At 31.6% G+C, this 22,068-nt stretch overlaps 3 protein-coding genes and 1 long non-coding RNA gene across 4 annotated transcripts; 3 read left to right on the forward strand and 1 right to left on the reverse strand.

The window, feature by feature from the left end:
- Window positions 1-6,598: 6,598 nt before the first annotated feature.
- On the forward strand, window positions 6,599-9,750 carry LOC105122347 (high mobility group nucleosome-binding domain-containing protein 5). The gene is made up of 3 exons (XM_011021417.1): window positions 6,599-7,409; window positions 8,175-8,427; window positions 9,062-9,750. The coding sequence occupies exons 1-3, from the start codon at window positions 7,074-7,076 to the stop codon at window positions 9,439-9,441; spliced, it is 969 nt and encodes a 322-aa protein (XP_011019719.1). The 5' UTR covers window positions 6,599-7,073; the 3' UTR covers window positions 9,442-9,750.
- A 1,302-nt stretch (window positions 9,751-11,052) lies between these two features.
- LOC105122350 (uncharacterized) lies at window positions 11,053-13,095 on the forward strand. Its single transcript, XR_841685.1, has 2 exons — window positions 11,053-11,440; window positions 11,559-13,095. It is a non-coding gene; the product is annotated as an uncharacterized LOC105122350 (long non-coding RNA).
- PPD5 (PsbP domain protein (Mog1/PsbP/DUF1795-like photosystem II reaction center PsbP family protein)) lies at window positions 13,069-16,163 on the reverse strand. The gene is made up of 11 exons (XM_011021418.1): window positions 16,045-16,163; window positions 15,788-15,960; window positions 15,500-15,608; window positions 14,979-15,028; window positions 14,803-14,870; window positions 14,613-14,711; window positions 14,028-14,087; window positions 13,831-13,890; window positions 13,692-13,746; window positions 13,433-13,482; window positions 13,069-13,317 (listed from the first exon to the last, which is right to left on the reverse strand). The coding sequence occupies exons 1-11, from the start codon at window positions 16,107-16,109 to the stop codon at window positions 13,219-13,221; spliced, it is 888 nt and encodes a 295-aa protein (XP_011019720.1). The 5' UTR covers window positions 16,110-16,163; the 3' UTR covers window positions 13,069-13,218.
- Window positions 16,164-17,115: 952 nt separating this feature from the next.
- CID5 (CTC-interacting domain 5) lies at window positions 17,116-19,641 on the forward strand. Its single transcript, XM_011021419.1, has 3 exons — window positions 17,116-17,277; window positions 17,750-18,189; window positions 19,085-19,641. Exons 2-3 carry the CDS (start codon window positions 17,773-17,775, stop codon window positions 19,250-19,252), a joined length of 585 nt encoding a protein of 194 aa, XP_011019721.1. The 5' UTR covers window positions 17,116-17,277; window positions 17,750-17,772; the 3' UTR covers window positions 19,253-19,641.
- The last annotated feature ends 2,427 nt before the right edge of the window (window positions 19,642-22,068 follow it).

Genomic DNA, 22,068 nt, shown 5'->3' on the forward strand with positions numbered 1-22,068 from the left:
TGAACAAGATAACAAATATAAAACATGTTAGTATCAAACATTAAAGTCCATATTAAGTTTACATTATACTTATTCTTACACCATTAGTGTAACCTTTTCACCTTGACATAATTAACTTAGCTAGACATAATGAAAGAAAGCAAAATAGATAAACAAAATAAGAACATAAAAGTTAACTAAGTAAAGGAAAGGAAATGAAAGGCATAAACTTAATATTAATGAAAACAAAGCATAAAAAATACAAAGAGAGAAAGGAAGAGCATGATCTTGATCTGAACACCAAGATGCCTAAATGCATGGCAAATGCCTCCTTTTATAGGCCAAAAATGGGAACTATTGATTTGATGACTAATTGATAAGTGGGTGACCAACTTTTGACTTGGTGACAATCCTTATCTTCTCTTGTCTGCCCAAAACGTCATTGATAACGTCAAAACTGGAGCCAGTTGCAAACATGAAAGTTGTAGGCAATTGTCTCAGCTTTCTTGTGTAAAACATTTAGCTCATTTGGACTTCTAGAACTCCAGATATGGCCAAAATACCGAACAGTGCTCGGGCTGGAAGACAGATTCGGGCTTCTTTGTTGTTGCTACAATTTGGACTTGATAATGGCCTTTTTAGATCTTGGGCTCCATATGAAAGTTGTAGGCCTATGTCTTACCTTTCCATCCATATAAATTTGACCTAAATCTGAGATATATAGCTCCAGATATGACCCATTTACCGAACAGTGTTCCGGTTTGGATTGCACCGACATCTCTTCTCTAAGTTTGACCATCTCTTTATCCATGCAATTTAAGTTCTTCAAGTCATCAATCAATCCTTTCATTTATGTGATAGACCTGCATTAAAAATAGACATTTACCATAAATTAAAGGTATCTTATATTATTAGTTATATTATTATAAAACATGCTTTGGTTAAGGAGTTATTGATACTTCAAGTGCAAAATGATGATATAAAACCATGATAAAAATGCACTTTTAAGTACTAATCATACCATCTAAAAAGCGAGGGTCCAACATCAAAGATTTAGTAATTGAAATTCACTACATGCTTAACTTGAACACAACTTATGCTCTGATTAGTGCAATGCACCTACCAACTAGTTTTAGTTTTCAAATTATATTTTATATTTATTAAAATACCACATTTTTTTTCAGAGAGCTTAATTATAACTAAAAGAAACCAAGATAGAATTATGAAAAAGCCATTAGGTGATAGTTAAATAATTTTTGTGTTTAATGGTAGTTTAGTCATTTTATTACATTTTAAAAAATAAAAACTAGAAAAAAAAAACCTTTAAATGCCAGTGATAAAATTTTTATGTCAAAGGTAAATTATTCATTTTACTGTGCTTGAAAAATATAAAAATACTAAATCATCGTTGATCAATCTGATTATGACTAATAAACCTTCTAAAAAAATTGTATTGCCTCCTAATTACTGGTTTCTCAACTTTTTGAAAAGGATAAAATGGTTATTATATTGTTCTAGTGAACAATGAATCATCTCATAGTCAAAGATGTTTTTCCTTTCCTAGTCAGCTTTTATTAATATATTAATTCTTACATTGGATGTGATTCTGACAAAAAATAATTGAAATGTAGAAAAAATAATATGTTCAACATGCAAAACTCTTCGATTTTGTCATTAAATTTGATTTAATGGGTCAAACTTGAAAAAATATGTTGGATTAACTCTAATCAACTCGAGTTCTCCTGCCAACTCATATATTGGTTTATGGACTTTACTGGATTCAATAATATTTTTTTAATTATATGATAATCAAAATGTAAAGGTAAAATCAAAATCAACAAAATATTAAAAAATAAATAAAATAAAATAAAATAAAAACCTGATATTTAAAAAAAAATCAAAAAAAAAAATCAAGCTAGATATGAAGGTATGGGTGGTTAAGCAGCCCTAGTCCTTAAAACAATTTCTAAGCGCATGGGCTTGAGGAAAGCTCACGAGCCTAGGTCATACTGATTATTTTTTAGAATATTTTTATTTAATTATATAATTAAAAAATATGAAGGTTAATTCAAAATTAACTAAATACGAGATGATAAAACTAAAAAAAAAAAGTAAAAGAGAATCAGTAAAAACCCAATGTTTATGAATAAATTTGAAAAAAAATACATATACTTACACACACGCACATGTTAAGTCATGTGCGCGGGTCTGGGCTTTAAAAAAGCTTCAGCATATTGGCTCGTGACAAACCTATATGTTTGGGTTTTTTTTATATATAATGTTATACACTTTTTATTTTTTAAAAAATAATTAATGACTTCCACTTTATTAGATGAACGTTGTTGTAGTTAAAAAATAAAGGGGGGTGAGTTAAAAATTTATTTTCATATATAGCATCTCTAATACAACATGAAAACCTAAACAAACCATGTATAGTTTTCAAAACACTTCAAAAGCATATAAAAAACTAAAATTAACAAAAAAATAAAACAAAACCTAGTCTCATTTTTCAATATTGTTTATAAAAAAACCTATAAGTATTTAATTTTTTTTTATGAAATAGAACTCATTTACACTAATAACAACAAGTTTTTTGTACATAAAAGGATATCAAACCAAACATTTTGGTTCCCCTCATGGTTTTCAAGAGACTTGCTCTTTCTTCTCTCTAGGTAAAGAATTGAAATATAAATAAAAAATTTGTTTGACCTAATTTGAAATTGCAAGTAATATAAGTACCATAAAGATATAAAAGGGAAAGTATGAGGACAAAAAAAATAACTTTTCTTTGTTTTTTTGAAATTGCAAGTAATATTTGAAATGTCTGGTTTTTTTTTTTTCTTGACAAAAACCCAAGTCCTTTTATGAGAGATTTTAAAAGCACACCCTCCACGTCGATATTGATGATAGCCTGGTGTTTGAATCTAAAAATTTTTAAAATGAAACGAACAGTCTTATCCGCCGTAGAAATTTCTTGAAGCTATTTAGCGGTTTATAAAACTATTTATTATCTCTAAAAGAAGGCAACACATCATACATGGCTTTTATAAGGTAGCAGTTCAAATCTGCCAAATTATTGTTCGTTCGAGACACCTAAAAAGGAGATACTAGTTAAAATGTCACTGGTTTTTTTACCTGGGTAGAATAAATCTTTTATTGGCAAATAAAAATGAATATATAAATTTTTTCAACATATTTTTAATATAAAAAATTATAATTATAAATAAAATTTTTTTACATATATCTAATTAATTAAATAAATAATTATATATATCAGCAAACACACATAAAAAAATCATTAATAATAATTAAAAACTAAAGTAAAAAAATCAAAAGATGAATTTATATTAAAATATTTTATCTCGTGACACGAACTTAAAAATAATAATAAATAATTACAAGTCGAATTTCTTAATATTCATATCATACTCTTCATTTATTAGATAAAAAATTTAAATATTCATAAACTATAAATTGAGTTTCAGTTATTTATTATATATTATTATCTATTATCCAACAAAATATCTAATATATATTATTGTGTATATATGTATGTGTATTGAATAATAATATTGCACTATTACATGTATACATGTGTTTTTATGACTTTATTTATTTTTTATTTATTGCAAATTTGTAATATTTAAAATGAAATTTCTTTAATCATTAAATAAGAATATAACAACAAACATGTAAATAATCAAATAAAGTTTAGATTCCCAAATATAAATTTTCAAAAATCAACTCACAACTGTAATTTGATAAAATTATAGAATATTGGTGTGATTTTCCCTATTATTTAGCCTGCCAATAATATTTTTTACACAATAATATTTAGTTACGTGATTAAATGAATATTTTGGTTGAAAAAATCCTATAATTTGTTAAAGATACATATTAATGAAGTTTAGTGGTCAAAGTAAAAGGCATGCATCTTTTTTTTTTTTACACGCCCTTTGCTTTTCTTTTCTTTTTTCTTGTACTTCACTAATTACTTGATTTTCAATTTTTTCATAAATTATTATTATTTTTTTTATAAATTTATCATTGTTTCGAACTAATATTTGATTTTATGCTTAATTTTATAAATATTTATTTTTATTATTATATAATTAAGTAAAACATATTTTTTTAAAATAAAATTCTTAAATCTATTAGGGTTCATTACTTGAATTGCAAATTAGATAGATAAAGTCATGAAAACTCGATCTTATATGTTAATATCTTAACATTACAATAAAGGTTATCTTAATTATTATTTTAAAAGTCAAATTACATTTTTTATTTATAGTTTAAGTTGTATTTGAATCTGTCAAGTTGACTGGGTTTAATTAAAGCAACTCTCATATCATTTAAATTTAAATTCAGGTTAAATAAGAAGTTAAGTCAGAAAATTTTAAGATTAGCTTATTGAATCAAGTTTAATGATAATATCAAATAATTTCCCATAACTTGAATATATTTTCTTATGTTTAAACATGTATAACGCAATGAAAACATGTAAGTTAGTTTCTTATCAAGAATGTGTTTGAGATTATGTTAACGGTGATGATTTAAAGTATTTTTTATTTAAAAATATATCAAAATGATATGAAAATATAAACAAAATTTCATTTTAACAAATTTTTTCCAAAATTTTAAAAAATATGATTTTCACATCATTCTAGAGACATTCTAAAAAAAACAACACACTACAGCCTGATTTTTGTCTCAAGAGGTCATGTTTTCTTTCATTTTTTTTGTTGCTTTTATATTTATTAAATTAACTAAGTTATATTAAAATAACTTTAATATAATTTAAATTAAATCAAAAATTAAATATTTTTTTTAAAAAATTAACCCGTAAACTGAGTTTAATAATAAAACAAACAACTTCCTACAATCCAAACATGATTTTTTAACATTTAGTTTTATTTTTTTATTTGAGCTGCAACGCATCACGACCTTATAAACTAGTTTCTTACCAACTAAAGAAAACAACACACAATTCGTCCACCATGATAATTAATTTTGTTCAGCAGCCACAATAATCCCGGTGTTAATTATATAACTGATAATGCTGGTGACGTTTCAAGACATTATATTGAATGCTTACTTAAAGCAATAGCTTGACACAAGGATGCAGGCGACGCAATTATAAACCTCGAATTTGAATACCTGTTTATAATGGTTGTGGTTATTTTTTAATATTTTGTATATTAAAATATATTAAAATAATATTTTTTTAATTTTAAAAAATATTTTTTAGAATCAGAGTATTAAAATGATTCAAAATATATAAAAAAATATTTTTTAATAAAAAAAAGTTTTATCTTCAATCCACCTGCATATGTTTAATAACTTGATAAATGGATGCTGAACTATTTTATAAAAAAAACATAAAATATTGTACATCTCGGAGAAAAAATGAAAGAAAAGATGACATGGATTTAGAAATGAATGACAACAAACACAAGGAATTAAAAGCCCCTTGGTATTTTGAAAATTTATAGAAAAGAAACAAGCTAGTAAATGTTATTTAAAACGACGACGTAATTATTTTTCGTAATTACCTATCACCGTTAAATTAAATACTTCCACTTTAAAAGGCTTATTTTCTCTCTCTTACATAGACTAAAAACTAGAAAATCACTCTCACGCTTTACGTAGGAAACACTAACAAATAACAATCGTAACATGGGCATCAAACTCTAAATATAAATTTAAGGTTTATCTTATTAGATTATAAACATTATTTATAATTAAGAAGGAGTCGATATTAATTATCAAAAAGAAAAATATCATAAATTAAGTATTAACTAAAATTTACAAAGAAAAAATAGACGAAAAAGAGCATATCTAATATTAAAAAAATATAGATAATAAGCAGGGAATATATAATATACAGTAGCATATTTTATTATAAAAAATATCTCGAAATTAAATTCTTATTACATTTTTTTAATAGGATTTTGTGTTCTATAGATATGAATTTCATTATATTATTGATTTTTTAAAATGATAAACATTTTTGTTTTATAAAATCAAATACGTGCCTTTGAACAGAAGAATATTTTTATCCTAAATACATAAAAAAGAATATCCAAAATTCAATAAAATGACCTTCTAAGTAGTTTTTGAAAATAATTTTCTTAGTCGGCACCTGCAGTGTAATTTCTCATCTTTCTCTCCCCCCCCCTATAATCCTGGCTATGGAAACCGTTTTAAAGAGCGTTTAACTCAAGTTAAATTTATAATTAAATTAAATTAAATATTAAATTAATAAAATTTTATGGCACAACCAGATTTTAATAACATAATTGATCTAATTAAATATATATATATATTTAAAAGATAATAATAAATTATTATTTTAATAAAAATAATTAATTAATTTGATTCAATCATCCACTCATTAATCAAATGATTCAATAATCTAGATAATTTCCTAGATCGAATTTGCCCATTCTTGTAAAAAAATAACAGGAGTAAAGTAATTATTTTCCTACCATATCTACTATATTTTTCGTCAAATCCCCAGCACGACGCCGTTCTCTCAAACTACTAACTGTAAATAAAAGATTTATCAAGGGCAAGCATTCCGAAAAAACAAACTCTATAAATTCCACCCTTAATCTCGTTCTCCTTCCTCTCATAACGTTATCTAATAAAGCCACTACAGCAGCGACAAGCCCTACCTCCTCTCTTTCCTTTCACATGCAAATCAAATATCCATTCAAACCCTAATTCAAAACATTCTCTCACCGCCACCGCCGCTCATTTTCCGCCATATCCGCCTCTCATCGGAACTTTATCTCTCTCGATTTCCACAAAGAAACCCTAATTTTTGTATAACAAGTGCCAAGAAAACCGAAGTTTAATTTTAACGATTTGGTTTTGTAATCGATTTGTCGATAAGTATAAATTATCACTTAATAATTTTGTTTTTTTGTTAAATCTTAATTTTATATTTTACCTTGTAATTTATCTGATCTTTCATTTATTGAAACCCTAGGAATTTGTCTTCGTCGTCGTTCTTTGTCCATACGATTTTCACAAATTTCGAGTTTAGTCCCTTTCTGCGAATTTACAGTTTTGTCCCTAAGTTGGTAATCATGGTGGGTGGAGGAAGCAGGAGAGATGAGGGATCGTTGGTGATTAACAGCACGAACGTGTTTGCTGCGCTTGAGACATTGAGGAAGAAGAAGAAATCTGATAAGGAGCGTGTAGGTTCGAAGAGCGGGAAAGGGGGTTCTAAGAGTGGGAAAGAGCAGCAATCGAAGGAGCCTGATCCGGAAGTTTTTTGGGCCCCGGCAAAACTTACTGCTAAATCTTGGGCTGATGTTGACGACGAAGATGACGATGATTATTATGCTACGACGGCACCGCCTCTATCTGTTTGGGGGTCCTCGGACCAGCAGCAGAGTGAGGAGAAATCTGCCCATGTAGAGGTGAGAGGATGGATTTAAATGTTTTATGTATATGCACGTGTGGGTAATTATTGGTTTGGATTCAAGGTTCTTGATAATTTGAATGGTGATTGTTATGGCGTGGATGATAGATTGATATGTATCCTTGGCACGATTTTATTATGCTTAGGAGTTGTATGCCACATGTGATTGATTTATGTGCTATATTGACAGGGTGTTGCTATTAGTTTTGTTGATCCAATCCCATTTGCTATATTAGTCTGCGAGTGTGTAAGTTTTATTTGCAATGCTCAAGGTTTTTGTTGTAATGATTGGATTTTTGATTGTGTGTTGTACATACCGTGTGATTACATGGTGATCCTGACATGGTAATTACATATGGGCTGTTATGATTTTCTTTCCCAATTGGCGGGGTTCTATGTTTTATTTTTTTGCTTTTTGAAAGGAATAGAAAAGGTACATATGCAGAGAAAAAAAAAAAGACATGAATGCACTGTGGAAGACTAGCCATTATATCCTAAAATATGATTTCAACCTGAGGCTGGAGAGGAGTTCCAGAAAATTGATGGGAAGGCTGAATTATTGTGACAGCGCAAAACCTGGATCATTTTTTTTTTTTTTACTTGTGTCGCACTTGAACTGTTTTTGTTTTAAAATCTTGATAGGTTACTATTTATTTGTCTTCCACAATCCCCATAGAATAGAAAGAACTTTGCAAATGGTTTATGAAAACTTCAACATTTGCTGGCACGCACTGATTGCCTTTTTTTTTTTTGTGGGTTGCAGGAAAGCGAGAGCGAAGAAGATATTTTGGATGAAGGTGATGATGATGTAGAGGAAGAACATGACCATGAACCAGAGGCAGTACATCCTGAGCCAGTGGTGAAGAAGACCCCTGAAGTTCCTCTGCCACCCAAGGAGACAGAAAGACAACTTTCTAAGAAGGAAAGAAAGAAGAAGGAACTTGCAGAGCTTGAGGCCCTTCTTGCGGATTTTGGAGTTGCTCAGAAAGATAGCAATGGCCAAGATGAGTCACGTGGTAATTCCATTTATATGCCAAAAGCCCAAAAGTTTGTACATGGTGCCAATCAAGGATGTTTAATTGGTATAGAAGTTTAAAATCTGTTAATGCATTATGTTTCTTTAGATAATAGCAATGACCTAGACAAGCACAAGAAACTTGTTGTTAGCCGCCAAAGCTTCATCTTCCAAGGTCTCTGGTTGTTTGCATGCTAAAAGTGTTTATTCAACGCTCTCTTATTGTTTGAGCATTTTACTTTACTCATTCATTGATAGTATTCTTTGCTTCAATAATACATGTTGAAGTTGAAACGTGGATAGTTGGATCATGTTTGCTCTAGACAAGTCAAAATGTATAACCTAACCATTTAATGCATCGTCAGGTTTGCTGCAATTTAGCAGATAATCAATGTGCCTGTGCGCACTGCTTCCATGTCCCTCATGCTTAACTTTTGGCTTCAAATTGTTTCATAATTTTACCCTTCTACTTTGTATTGGTGTAGAGAGGTATTTTTCTTGTTTCTTCCAGTTTTTGCTAGGACCATGGAAGGGTGCGGTTGTTCCCTATTATTTTGTGCCAGTTGTTTAGCCTTAAATACGCTTCTGGTGTTGAATCTCCTCTGAAAAAGAGTTCTCTTTACTTGCATCTGCAGATGCTGCACAGGAGAAGAAAGATGGGGAGACTCATGAAGAGGGAGATAAGAAGGAAAATGTCGCTGGAGAGTCCAAAAACGCCAAGAAGAAGAAAAAGAAGGACAAGTCAGCAAAGGAGCCCCAAGATCAGCCCACCAATTCAGAAGCCAATAACAGGTCAGAAGAAGCTGCTGGAACGGAGCATGTGGAGGAGGATGCTTCTGCTGTTGACATGAAAGAACGACTAAAGAAGATGGCATCTGCAAAGAAGAAGAAGTCTAGTAAAGAGATGGATGGGGGTGCCAAAGCTGCTGCTCAAGAGGCTGCTGCAAGAAGTGCAAGGCTAGCTGCAGCCAAGAAGAAAGAGAAGAATCATTACAACCAGCAGCCAGTGCGGTAAAATGCCCAGATGGATGGACATATGTTTCTTGTTGTTCATATACCAATGCAAAATAAACAGTGGGCGCCAGGCTCTGGCTTTGTGAAAGGTGACTTTCTAGTTGTATTGCTTTGGACAGCAAAAAAAAAAAAAAAAAAAAAAAAGAAGCTTCCTCTTTGGCGTTTTGGATCTTATCTTTTGCTCTGATGTCATGGAAAACATAGTTTTGGCAGTTTTGTTAATTGAAATTCTTCACTGGAAGGGTAGTTGAACTTGAATTCTGTGTAATGCAGCCCTTTGAAATCTAAGTCTTTTCTTGTTGATGGATGAGCGCCAAGTGATTTACGGCTTATTTAAAAGTATGAAAATATATTTTGAATAGAGCATAGGTTTAAGGTGGTGAGATAAACTTGATATTTGCTAATTTGCTCTCAGCAAGCTGCATTTGTTAGTTTCTGTGATCCATTTTTGCTTCCTTCACTGGGGGTATGTATGCATTTGTCAAAACTTGCAAGGCTGGATCAGGTTCAGGTTGCTGGTGGGAGGTCTGGTAGAATGTTGGACTGTGTTGCTGCTCTGATGCAAATTAGATTCAAGCAAAGTTGGGTTGAAAAGAGAATAAGCTTGCGACGTGAACTTTACTAAAACTCAAGATGGCTTTTGCTTTACCTTGTCCAGCATCTAAAAAGTGGCACATATGCTTCTGATACCATGCATACAATCCAAGCGTGGTCAATAGCAGCAGTAAGTTATACGGCAAGTTCAATGGTATTTATGGAGTATCAAGGTGAAGTTTATGATACAATGGTAATGCTATTTTTATTTATCATCATCATCACGTAGTAAAGTAATTATTAAATCACAAAAAGATAGTTTTTTCCATGCAATTAGTGAAACTACTTAAAAGATATTGTATTTTTATTTATTACGGAGTGAATATCATTTTGTAATTCATGGTAACAAAGCATTTTTGAATTGTATTATAATATTAATAATCATCAAATAATTAGTTAAATTATTAATCAATAAAACAAATTATTATAACACGATATAAAAAATATTTAATAGTCTATATCTTAAAAGCACTATAATTACAACGTTTTTAATTAAAAGCACTATAATTATATCATAATATAATAATAACATCTTCAAATCATCAAAGGTTTTCATCTATCATTGTCAATATCCAATCTTTTGTTTTGGTTGGAAATTGAAAGTTTGTGCTCTCGCAACAAAACAAAATTAGAAACTTTGCATATTTTAAAAGAAAATCTGTGCAAAGAAAAATAGAACGCGGGAGGATGATTGACAATACTGAAATTCTCTCTTCCGTTCTTTCGTTCAAATTACTTAGAAAACAAATTTTAGAGTTAATCTTTAATTCGCCCCTGTCTTCATCTATATTTTCATTTTCTAGAAGCGGGTTTTGATTATTTTTTTGGTTTATTTTAGGATTGGAATGCCTAGTCAAACTGCACTATGATGATTTATCAGAGGGAGTATTTGAAATTGTAGCGATAATTATTTTTTAAAATATTTTTTATTAAAAATATATTTTTAACATGTTAAAATAATTTAAATAAAAAAATTTATAATTTTTTTTTTAAATTAGCTACCGCACTATAGAAGTTTCTTGGGCTCCATCAAATGAGTTACCATTCTGCCAAGAAACTGCTTAAAAGAAGATAATGAGCTTAAAATTTAACAGCCCGTTTCTCGGGATTCCGGTTATTCCCCGTTAAATGGTCGGAACCGCCCCAATTCTCTGTATTCGGGAACAGGGCAGTTATCGAAAAGAGGTTTTCGGGAATGTATTTGTATGAAAAAACATAGTGTTTGGGTTGCTCAAGCTATTAGGTTCTCGCATTTTTGTGGAAAGGATATTGAGCTATCGAGGAATGCAAATGGGTTGAGGGTGGAATGTGTGAAAGAGTCGTTTGTGCAAAGTAAGGCTCTGTGTGGAAAGGTTTGAAATCCAAAAGGTGTTCTAACATTTGAAAATGGTGATGTTGCAGCTCAAGTGAGTAACTATCCTCTTGTAGTTAAATATTTCTCATGCAGTAGTTCCGCTCTGTTTTCTTTAGTTTGTCGCTGGTTTTTTCACACAATTATGTTGACATTGATCTTTCCGATTTCAGGTGAGGCTTAAGCGAGATCATTTAAATATAGCAAAATTTGAGCCCGAGCATGGATTAGATCCAATGCTAGACTTGGTTTTGGTTGGATCGGAGCTTCAATTGAAGATTCAAAGCTGTGCCAGCAATTGACAGGACAAACTGATCCCATGTTCCGTAGAACAAGATGCCCTCTTACCAACTGAGGTAACATGTGAATTTTCTCATCCACTCTGTCAACCACTACAGTCTACCGATGAGCTTGGACGTATCAGAATGTCCATGGTTGAAAGGTCTAGATACTGTAATTGTGAATGGATGGATCATATACATCTCACATGTTATCCATTGTTTTTTTCATTTATTATTAACTAGTAATGTAGGAAGAGATCGAGAATAGCTAGCATTTTATATGTAATCTATGCATGCATGTCCATGCGCGCGCGCGCATCATATGCCTGTTATCCAGGGTCTTGTTTGCTGTTGCAAGTTGTTGATTGAAATGTTTTCTCGAGGCAATCTAGTGTTATTTTTCCTTTCACACAGGCTGCTGGAGCATTCGAGAGTCTATTGGCAGAGTCCATATTGGAGGGTGATGGCTAGCTTGCATTTAAGAAGCTTGCAACTGCAACACTTGAACAATTGACGCCAAGAATAGAAGGGAAGGGAGGCCACGCCGGATGGAGGCTAGTCTACGCCCCGGATTCCTAGTTTACTTTCTGTTGATCCTACAATTGATCCTCTTAAATCTCTGGCCAATATTATTTCATTTGGTTCGGAGGTTGAGGCTTAGCTTGGGAAACGTCTTCAGGTTATCCCAGTCCTCTTACCCCCTCTACTTATATATTAAAAAAGCTTTTCAATAATCTCTTTTGGATTGCTATTCGATCATGTAATAAGTAATAATGAGAATGAAAGAGGCTCAAAAAGGTTACCTGTTCATTTGGATGTGGTTTTGAGATGCCCCAGCTTGGTCCTTATTTGAAGACTATTGTTTTGGTCCTTTATTAATGGCCATCTAATATCTAAAAGTCATGAAAGCATTCGTCTTGTTCTTTCTACTTTTTTCAGGCCTCCGTTGTAAGGCAGATGAAGGCCTCCGAAATGGCTACGCAATGGACCCTGCTCTACCATCTTGCCAGCCGTTTGCGAGTGCTCCTACAATCTGCTCCTTCCGAACGGCTCCTTTTTGAATATTATGTTAAGCAGTTACTAAAAAAATCAATGAAATCAAATCTAGGCACGATCGAGATTATTGACGAACAAATGTTCTTGGGCTGTCGATATTAGTTCTGTCGAAAGACTTGAAAAGTGACGTGCATGAATGCAATGTCTATGGCTATTTTTCTGGATCAACGTTGTCATTTTCTTCTTTTTGAGGGCTCTGTGCTTTCCCCCTTTCGATGAAATTCCATGGTGTTTTACGATGCTTATCAATAGCAACCTCTAGTACAGCATCCGACTGAATGTCACATAATCATTCCTCCCAGGACAGATGAACCTATTTAGTTAGGTGACGTTAATCCCACAGAGATAATAAAACCCAGTTTGTGATTATGAATTCAACAAAATCATGCAACGAAAGAAAAATACAGATGACTAAATTTTCCCTGAACTTTACACTTGCTGAATTGACAAGAAAAAAGGAGTGAGATATTATAAATGAATATAAGATGAAAGCTTGTCACCAAAATCTCCATGGATCCTTGTATGGAGGTACATAGTCCCCTGTGGGAGGGAGAAGGCGGAAAGAGGCCACAACTTTTTCCAAGTAGGGCCCCATCTGCAGCACAGGAAATGATATCTTGTTTAGGCTTATTTCAATGAATAAACCAATACAGGCATGTATCTGCAGAATGACGAGTTCAACTCAATACAGACACAAGAGAGCTGTATACCTTGTCCCACTGCTTGCTTAGAGTTGAAGCACTTAGAGAGTACAAATACCCTGCAATTGAGTTGAACTGTAAGTTCGGAAAAAAAGTAGAACCATGAAATATACTCAAGATTTCAAACAAGAAGAAGAAATGACGTGGATACAGTTTCTCCTGGTGAATAGTCATCAATTGACATTTAGTGTTATTGAGCGGAGAAAAGAAACTAGTATTGGAATATATTTTCATGCAACTGTTTGCTTTAAAAAAAAAGGCCCCCTACCATCTCGTTCAGCTGTTGAAGCAATGTAGCGTCGGAAAAGATTTGATTCTTGAGCCTACAAATTCCCATGCAAACTATCAACAACAGAGAGCTGTAGCAGATCTTTCAAAAGAATCCTGCTAAGGAAGGGAGAACTTACATTTTTGGTGGGCGACTTGCGTACAATATATTCATAAAACCAGTATGGCTCACCATCAATCTGGAAAAAAAAAAATGCCACATAACTCGTGCAGCTATACAAGATAAAACATAAATGGAAATACAGGAATATATGTTTTTGTATGTAGCATTCCCAATATGGAATTCTACAAAATACAAAAAGGTTTCAAAATTTACTTCATTAGCATGTGCATCAAGAATTGAACTCTCAGACAAACGTTGAGTTGAAGTGACTCGCTGCAAAAGAAATAATGAAGCATGTTAAACCAGCATTACTTCATTCAAGGAGTTAAGCTTTCAGAAGAAATGGAGTCCAAGAAGCACAAAGAGAGGTCATGGCCAGTCCCGTCCAGGATGACAAGGGTTCTCAGATAACAACCCTGTTCACCAAGAAAGCCTCTCTATACGATTCAACTGAAATCTAGTGTTGGCTCTATCATCTATGATCTGACAAATCTCTACAGATACAATTTTTAGTCATTTTTTTCCTGCAAATACATCTATGGACCCATGTTTGCAGTGCAATGAATTTCTAAGGTTGCGAGGACAGTGGAAATTATTTTGTAGAACTCATTTTCGCACCAATTCAGGTCTTGTGTGAGATGTATTATAAGAAAAAAATTATCATTTAATACAAGATTCAAACTTATGTTTTAATTCTGCACCTATCCTGTTTTTGTCAGTGGTCCGGAAAATCCATCAGCTATTTTTGTCAAACTGAGGGCCTCTTAAATCTTAGTAAGAGATGCTAAGACATGTTACCAGTGAAGACTTGTCAGACAAAACAGAATCAGCAACATCTTTTGCAGCCCAGGTACTCTTGTCTTTAGATTTTACAAACTGAAGATTTGGGGGACCTATCTGAATCAAAGTAATAAAATCATAATCCTTGAAAAAAACAACCTCATCAGACATTGCGTTTAGCTAGAATAAGGTCACATGGAATTACTACCGAAACAGAGAGGATGAGGTTATCAATGATGTCAACACGCTCGGACACAATGCGCAGGCGTGCATCAGCTGTAACAAGTTCAAAACAATATAAGCAGGAATTCATATGGTTTTTAAAAGGGCATGTAATAGTTCATGTTTCTCTCATCCCTCATATAGAAAATTAACTGAACTTACGGGACAGTGGTGCAGCTGATGAATAGCGTTCAGGTTTTCTGGATTCCACCCTTTAATAAGCAAATCACTAATAGAGTTATGTTCCCATAATTTCCAAGGACACACCATAGCAATAAAGAGAAGCAAAATTGCAGACAGAACACAGAATAAATGTAGTAGTAAGACTTATCAACATTTTGAACACATTTGAATTATGGAATTACAGTTAAAGAGAGAGACCCAATTAAAATGGCTCCCACTCAGAGTGAACTTGGCAGCAAAACTGTTCGCTGGGGAACATTTTTCTAGATACAGTCCAATTTTTTCAGGCATATGAATGTCTATGGATGCTCAATTCCTTTATTAATATATTCCAATTCACATTTGCCTCCAGCAACATAATCATCCAATTCATGAAAAAATACTTCTTCACTTGGAATTGCAGTCAAAACACACAGATAAAAGAATACATATTAAACAACACGCAGACCTAATGCACTGCTTCAGACTATACTGAATAGCAGTTGGATTCAAACACCTACCATTTGAAGAGGAACTTCTTAGATGGCAATTCCACTGGATATGAATAAGTATAGGCGTTTATTTCATCAACCACTGAAGCCATTTTCAGATCTTCCTCAGCAAGTATCCCTATAAAGAACTAGAAAAATCAATGAAATTCAAGCATTTTCAAGGTATTATTTATGTTTCACCAGTCCAAAGCAAGCACAACAAGAAAGGCAGTGTATCAGCTCTTGCTACACCACTCGAATCATAAAATCAATAAACTCAAACAAAAAGATCAAGCTTTCAATGAAGCTCAAGCTTACCTGAAGATGGGAAGGCAATGGATAATGAAGAAGAGAGACCAAAAAGCACCAAGTCCCTTCTACAAAACCCATTTTTTAAACTGGGATCTGAAGAGGAACAAGCACATGAACATGCCATAATCTTCTCTTTTAATTTACATTTCTTCTGGCTTAACAAGATCCTACTTTGGTTCCTGAAATGAAAACCACATCAAAACATAGCCCATGTTAAAGAACCATAGAGAAAGACATGGGTGGTGTAGAATTGAGAACAGCACCTAAAGAAAGGATTGTGGTGATGGGTTGTGAAGTGTGAAGGAGAACAAAGAAGAGCCATTGCCATTGCCGTGGTCTCTTCCTTCTTCCACTGTTATAAGCTTACCTCATCCACTTCACGTTTCAGTTTCCTCTTTATAAACTGGAAAGTTAACTGTAAACCAGTCCTCCAATTGTGAAAAATACTTTTATCAGTATAGAAACTATAAACGTGCGCAATTGTAAACCCAACTATTACTGAAATTACAATCTAGTCCTCAAGATGTTATAACGGTGAGGAAAAACCACAAATTTCATGAACCCAACATATAATTGCATATAATCTCATTGAAATCCAAATATTTTTTCGGTAAAAAGTATTATTTAAAATTCTTTAGTATTTTCTATCATTCAAAAAATATTTTTTTATTTTTAATTTTATGTTGAAGCAGATAAAAGAAAAACAAGAAAACAAGAAAGAAAAATAAAAAATGATGAGTTCTATATTGGTTTATCAATAGTTTTTTTAGATAAAAGTATATCATATTATTTTTTTAATAAAAATACAAAAAATAATTAAATATTTTTTAACTTTAAGTTTTTTTAAGCCCAAAATCTATAGCATCTTTAAAGATTATATTACGAAGATTATTCTAATTTAATATTTGTTCCAAGATTTTCAATGTTTAAATTATCTACAAATAGGAGATTTAATCACCTTAGCATCTGAAGTTGGTTTGCTTTCTTATATAGGAATCAACAAACCTATCATTCATAGATTAAGAGTAAATTAGTGGAACATAACGATGGAATTGATTGGTAGGCTAGTGATACTTAAAAGGTGAAAAACAACTAATTTTTAGTTTTAAGGATTCAATTGAGATACATCCAATACTTTAGTAACCAATTCGTAGTTAGCCCTAAATTAAGTGGCGAAACACTGAATTACTAAATTAACCAATCAAAGCGCTCTTCATTTAGCTAATTTACTTGATAAAACGACACCCTTTCCTCTCTGCCGCTAAACAACTGATGGCGTTTGAAAAGTGGAGACCTTGCAACGGTTACAAAATAACGGAAGCTAAACGGACCTCAAAATGTCATCTTGAAAAAATTGAAACCTTTATTAAGAAGGAGCTCGCTGATTCTTCTCTCTCAATCATTTCTCTCTTTCTCTTTCATCTCAAAACAAAAAATTAGGGTTTCTTTTCTTCCAATATACTTTCCAATTTTGCTTCCGCGATCGATTATTCCAGGTAAACTATCTAAAATTTATCTCCTTAATCATTGTGGTTGACGTCAAGATCATCAATTCGATATTTTTCTTGCTGAACTCCGCTTTGTTTTGTTCTTTCTTAATTTTGATTTTTATATATTTATTTCTAATGGTATTTTTTTTGTGTTGATGTTTTATTTGTATTTTTTTTTATCTAATTGATTTAGGTAAAAAGTAGTTGAAATTCGCTTATTCAAAATGAAGTAATTAGGTATGGTTGTGTTAGTTATCTATCTTAATTGTCGTTGTGATCCTTAACTTTTCTTTTATTTATTTTTTTGAACGAGATCCTCCTTGTTTTGTTTTATTTCTTTATGGAAAGATTTTATGAGCTCTTTTTCGTGTGATGTACCGTATTTGATCGTAAGGGTTTTGTTTGATTTTTTTTAGGTTTTGAATCAAGCAGAAATTTCTTGATAATGGCGGGTTTTTTTATTTGTTGTTATGTACAGGTGTGATTTGCATACTGAAGGAAATGAAGCCCGGAGGATTCTCTACTTTGAACCCATATGCAGCAGCGTATATTCCCCTTTCTAAAAGGGATTCAGCTGATAGAATTGAAAATCTAGGATGGACTGTGCAGGGTGGGAATCCAAATGTGTGGTATGGGTCTGCCAAGCATAATGCACAGATTAGGCAAAATGATAAAGGGCCGATTTCTGTTCCTGAAATGTCTATGCTGAAGAGTCAATCTGGGTATGGTTCTTATGGCTCGTCATCACAGAATTCATATGAGATGTCAGGGAAGCAGATCGTGGATGAAGAATTTGAAATGGACTTGGAATATCTTCGGATCAATTTTCCTGGCATATCTGATGAGTCCCTCACTGGTGTCTATATGGCTAACAAAGGTGACGTGGATGGTGCTATTGACATGTTAAACCAACTTGAGGTAAATTTTCTTACAAACTGTTTCGTGGTATACAGATTTGTTTATCATGTTGATTGAAGACATAAAAACTGGAGAGGAATGGAATGAGGCCAATTTAATGTGTTAAATTTGTGTTTTGTGTGTGCTATGAGCCATTTTGTGTTGCTCTAATTCCTTTTGTTGCTCTTCTTTCTCGTTCTTTATCTTTTTTTCATGTTGCATTATATATTTGGTTAACTCTAGACTTCTTTCCCTTTTTTCCTCTCTCTTCTGCTCTGATGTCAGTGCTTGGTTGTAATTTTCGCAAGAATTATTTGATTTGTTATGATTTTAGATTGATCACAAGTTTAGTTTGCTTTCTTCACTATTTCATAAATGTGAGTTGATAAAATACCAGGGTGAGTGAAATGTTCTGTCTTCTATGTTAGAGTGAAATGCAAGGAGAAAACTTTTCTGGTGGAAAATACACGATTTGCTTTATGTGCAAAGTTAGTGGGATTATCTTATATGCACTTGCTTTACTCGGCTTACATTTCTGAATTCGGAGTGAAGGATTTCAAAATGTCTAGTCTGCATGTTCATTAACTTGAGGGGTTGTCCCTTGTTTTGGTGAAAGTTAGATGCACATTTACATATACAGAATCTCCTGTAAATTGGTCTAAATTCGTTGAATTTTGCATATTTATTTTGGTTTACTGTTTTGATCATTGAGAGTTAAGTGGTGAACTACAAGGCAGCTTTTGGCCCATGCTATATAACCTGCTGATAATGTGATTTTTTGACAATTCCAGTATGCTGAAAAAGAACATCGTAGAAATTGCATTTTGGATCAGTATTTTGGTTTTCTAAATTTGATTCCTACCTCATTTCATCTTTCCACTTTTTGGGTCACCCTAATATATTGGTTCTCATGCAGTTTGACACTCTCGAGTCTTCTGGAAACCTTCCAGACACCTTGGATATTGGGGATGTTTATGAACCCGGGCCTTCAGCTGAGGCTTCATCTGCGAAACCAAAGACTATTGTGGATGAAGCCAGTCCCTCATCTGGCTCCTCAGCCCCGGACACAGCGGTTGCCACATGATTGACTTGTGATCTATTCAGTTGTTTTCTTTGGCCTTTCTTTTTGGTTTTCTGAAAGAAAAGTATATGATTAGGGCATCTTTCTTTTGAGATGGGAGACATGCATTTAACATAATGGCTTGGTTGTGGGTGTATAGTCCTCAGATAGGTGCTTCTTCCAAATATCCCCTTTTTTTTCTCTGGGTTCTGCTATCAATTGAAGGCCCCTTGAGCGGTTTCACAAATTGCAGGTTTCTGGAATTGAAGTGATATATGCTTCTTGACAATATCTGTTATTTTGAATTAGTATGCTATATGGTGTAAAGATCACCCTGATGTCAAAATGGTTTGGGGTTGCATGTAAAGCTTGATTATATGATGGTTTGGCAGCTTTTTATACTGTTCAAGTTATACTGTTACAATGGCTCCCCACTCTTCTTTGCCTCCATTTGCATTGGTGGGATTAGATTACTTTTAAGAGAGGTTGATACCCTTTCATGTCAAAAAATGCCGGGTGAGTCTTTTTAATGAATTTTGCTAGCAATTAAAACGAAGGAGATGTTTGTTGTTTCATTGGATTGCTTGTTGACGGAGGAAGTCAACAAGATCTTCTCATTTACAAGGAGAAATGATGTTCATTTGTTTTATCCGGTGAACTTGCTTTGTGAATACTGGAGTCTTTCGGGCATGAAAAAAAGAAGAGTGGAGTTAGTCATTTGATGGTAAAGGCCCACCGTCTAACTTTGATCACCGTCTAACTTTGATAATTATTGATGATATTTTTTTTAAATATAAAAATATAAAAATAATAAATAATCTATTACAATTGGAATCGAATAATAAAAAAATTATTTATATAAATTATAAATAATAATAATAATAATAATAATGAGTCAAAGAAGACTTTAAAATGTAAAATTAATGTGAAGATTAAATAATGATAAAAATTATTGTTAAAATTAAAGGATTTACTAATAATATTTTAAATAAGTATAATATAAATTTTTTTTATTACTCAACTGAAAATAACACATAAAGAAATAATACATAAAGGATGTTCTAATTAGATAATCTATCATTAATAAATCATTATAAATTATTAATATAGTCATATTAATTATTTTATTTAAGTAACACTAAGTTTTTAAATATTGTTAGGAATTCATGATACTAACTTATGTTAACAATAAATCAAGTTTTTTTCGTAACACAGGTATAGGTTATACCATACGGTTAGTTATAAAAGTGTTGAGTATTTGTTGTATCAAGTATTATACAATATAAATTTAGATTAATCATTTAACAAGTAAGACATTAAAAATTAATAAGATAAAAATGATAAGACATGTTAATAGCAAGTTGTTTAAAATATAATTATTGAAGTTCATATTCAATTTATATTATATTTATCCTGACACCAATAGTGAAATATTTTTACCTTGACATAATAAATTTAACTAAACATAATGAAGAAGAGAAATATAAATAAAATAAAAGGAGAACATGATTATATATGTATAATAAAGAAAATGAAAAGCATAAACAAGAGATTGATGGAAAAAAACTTAAATATTATAAAAATATATAAAAAAAGAAGCAAGAATATAATCATAATCTGAAAACTAAGATGTTTAAATGCATGAGAAATACCTTCTTTTATAAGCCAAAATTCAGAACTATTGATTTGATGACTAATTGTTGAGTGGGTAACCACTTCTTGACTTTGTAACAATCCTTATCTTCTTATCTGAATAAAACTTCATTGATAATGTTGGAATTTGAATATATAGTCTTCATGAAAGTTCTGGAAAATTATTATAGCTTTCCAACATAAAAAAGAATCGATACATTTGGACTTCTAAAACTTGAAATATGAACTAAACACTGAACAATATTTGGGATATAGGATATATTCAAACTTCTCTTTTGATACTAAAATTTAAACTTCTAATATAATTAAAATTTCCAATATTAGAAAGACACAAATTTAGTTGATAAAACTACTCCCACTTAATAGTATATCAAGTAATGAAATTCAAATGTCATCGAAGATCATAATTGAAACAAGAAGGGTTTAGAAGAAAAGAGATGGAAGGTGTTGTTTATCAACCATGAAAAAATTGCAAGCAATGCCTAAAATACATAAATTATATATTTTACTTCATGTAAATTCATCAATGTTCAATTTGGCCCTTATATGTTATTTGTTTTTCAATAATTACTTTATGAATTATAAGAATTTCAATATAGCACTTAATCTTTAAATAGCTATGGTAGCTTCTCTTTTTCCAACTTTGGAATATCATAACTAATCCATAATAATTGAAGATTTGGCTAACCAACTCTTCAATCAACCATATGGCTTGTTTAATTTTGAGTTTTATAAAGCTTATATTTAATTTCACTTTAAACTATTTATAGATGATAATTTGGATATATTATTTAGTATAGTAGACAATTACAATCAACTTATAATAAGATTATTGTAAAGGAGAAAAAATAAAGAGAGTTCCATTCATACATATATAGAACATGCTATAATATTTCAAAAAATACAAAAAGTAATACCACAACTAGTTGCCTTTAGCTATTTAATGAAAAAGGACCTAATTGAATTTTATTTCAAAGATCTAAGATTGATGCTAGAAAATCTGAACTCTAAGAATTGAAGCAGGAATTATGGAATCAGTACGGACTAGAATATATTTTAGACTATCAAAAAAAGAAGGCTAGGAGAATTTTTTTTGGATCAATTTTGCAATTAACACCTAAAATATAATTAAATACCAAAATAACACAAGACAATCCATTTCTCATCAATATAATGGTAGATATATA

The sequence above is a fragment of the Populus euphratica genome, unplaced genomic scaffold (assembly GCF_000495115.2).
Source record: "Populus euphratica unplaced genomic scaffold, PopEup_1.0 scaffold19.1, whole genome shotgun sequence".
NCBI classification, from domain to species: Eukaryota; Viridiplantae; Streptophyta; class Magnoliopsida; order Malpighiales; family Salicaceae; genus Populus; species Populus euphratica.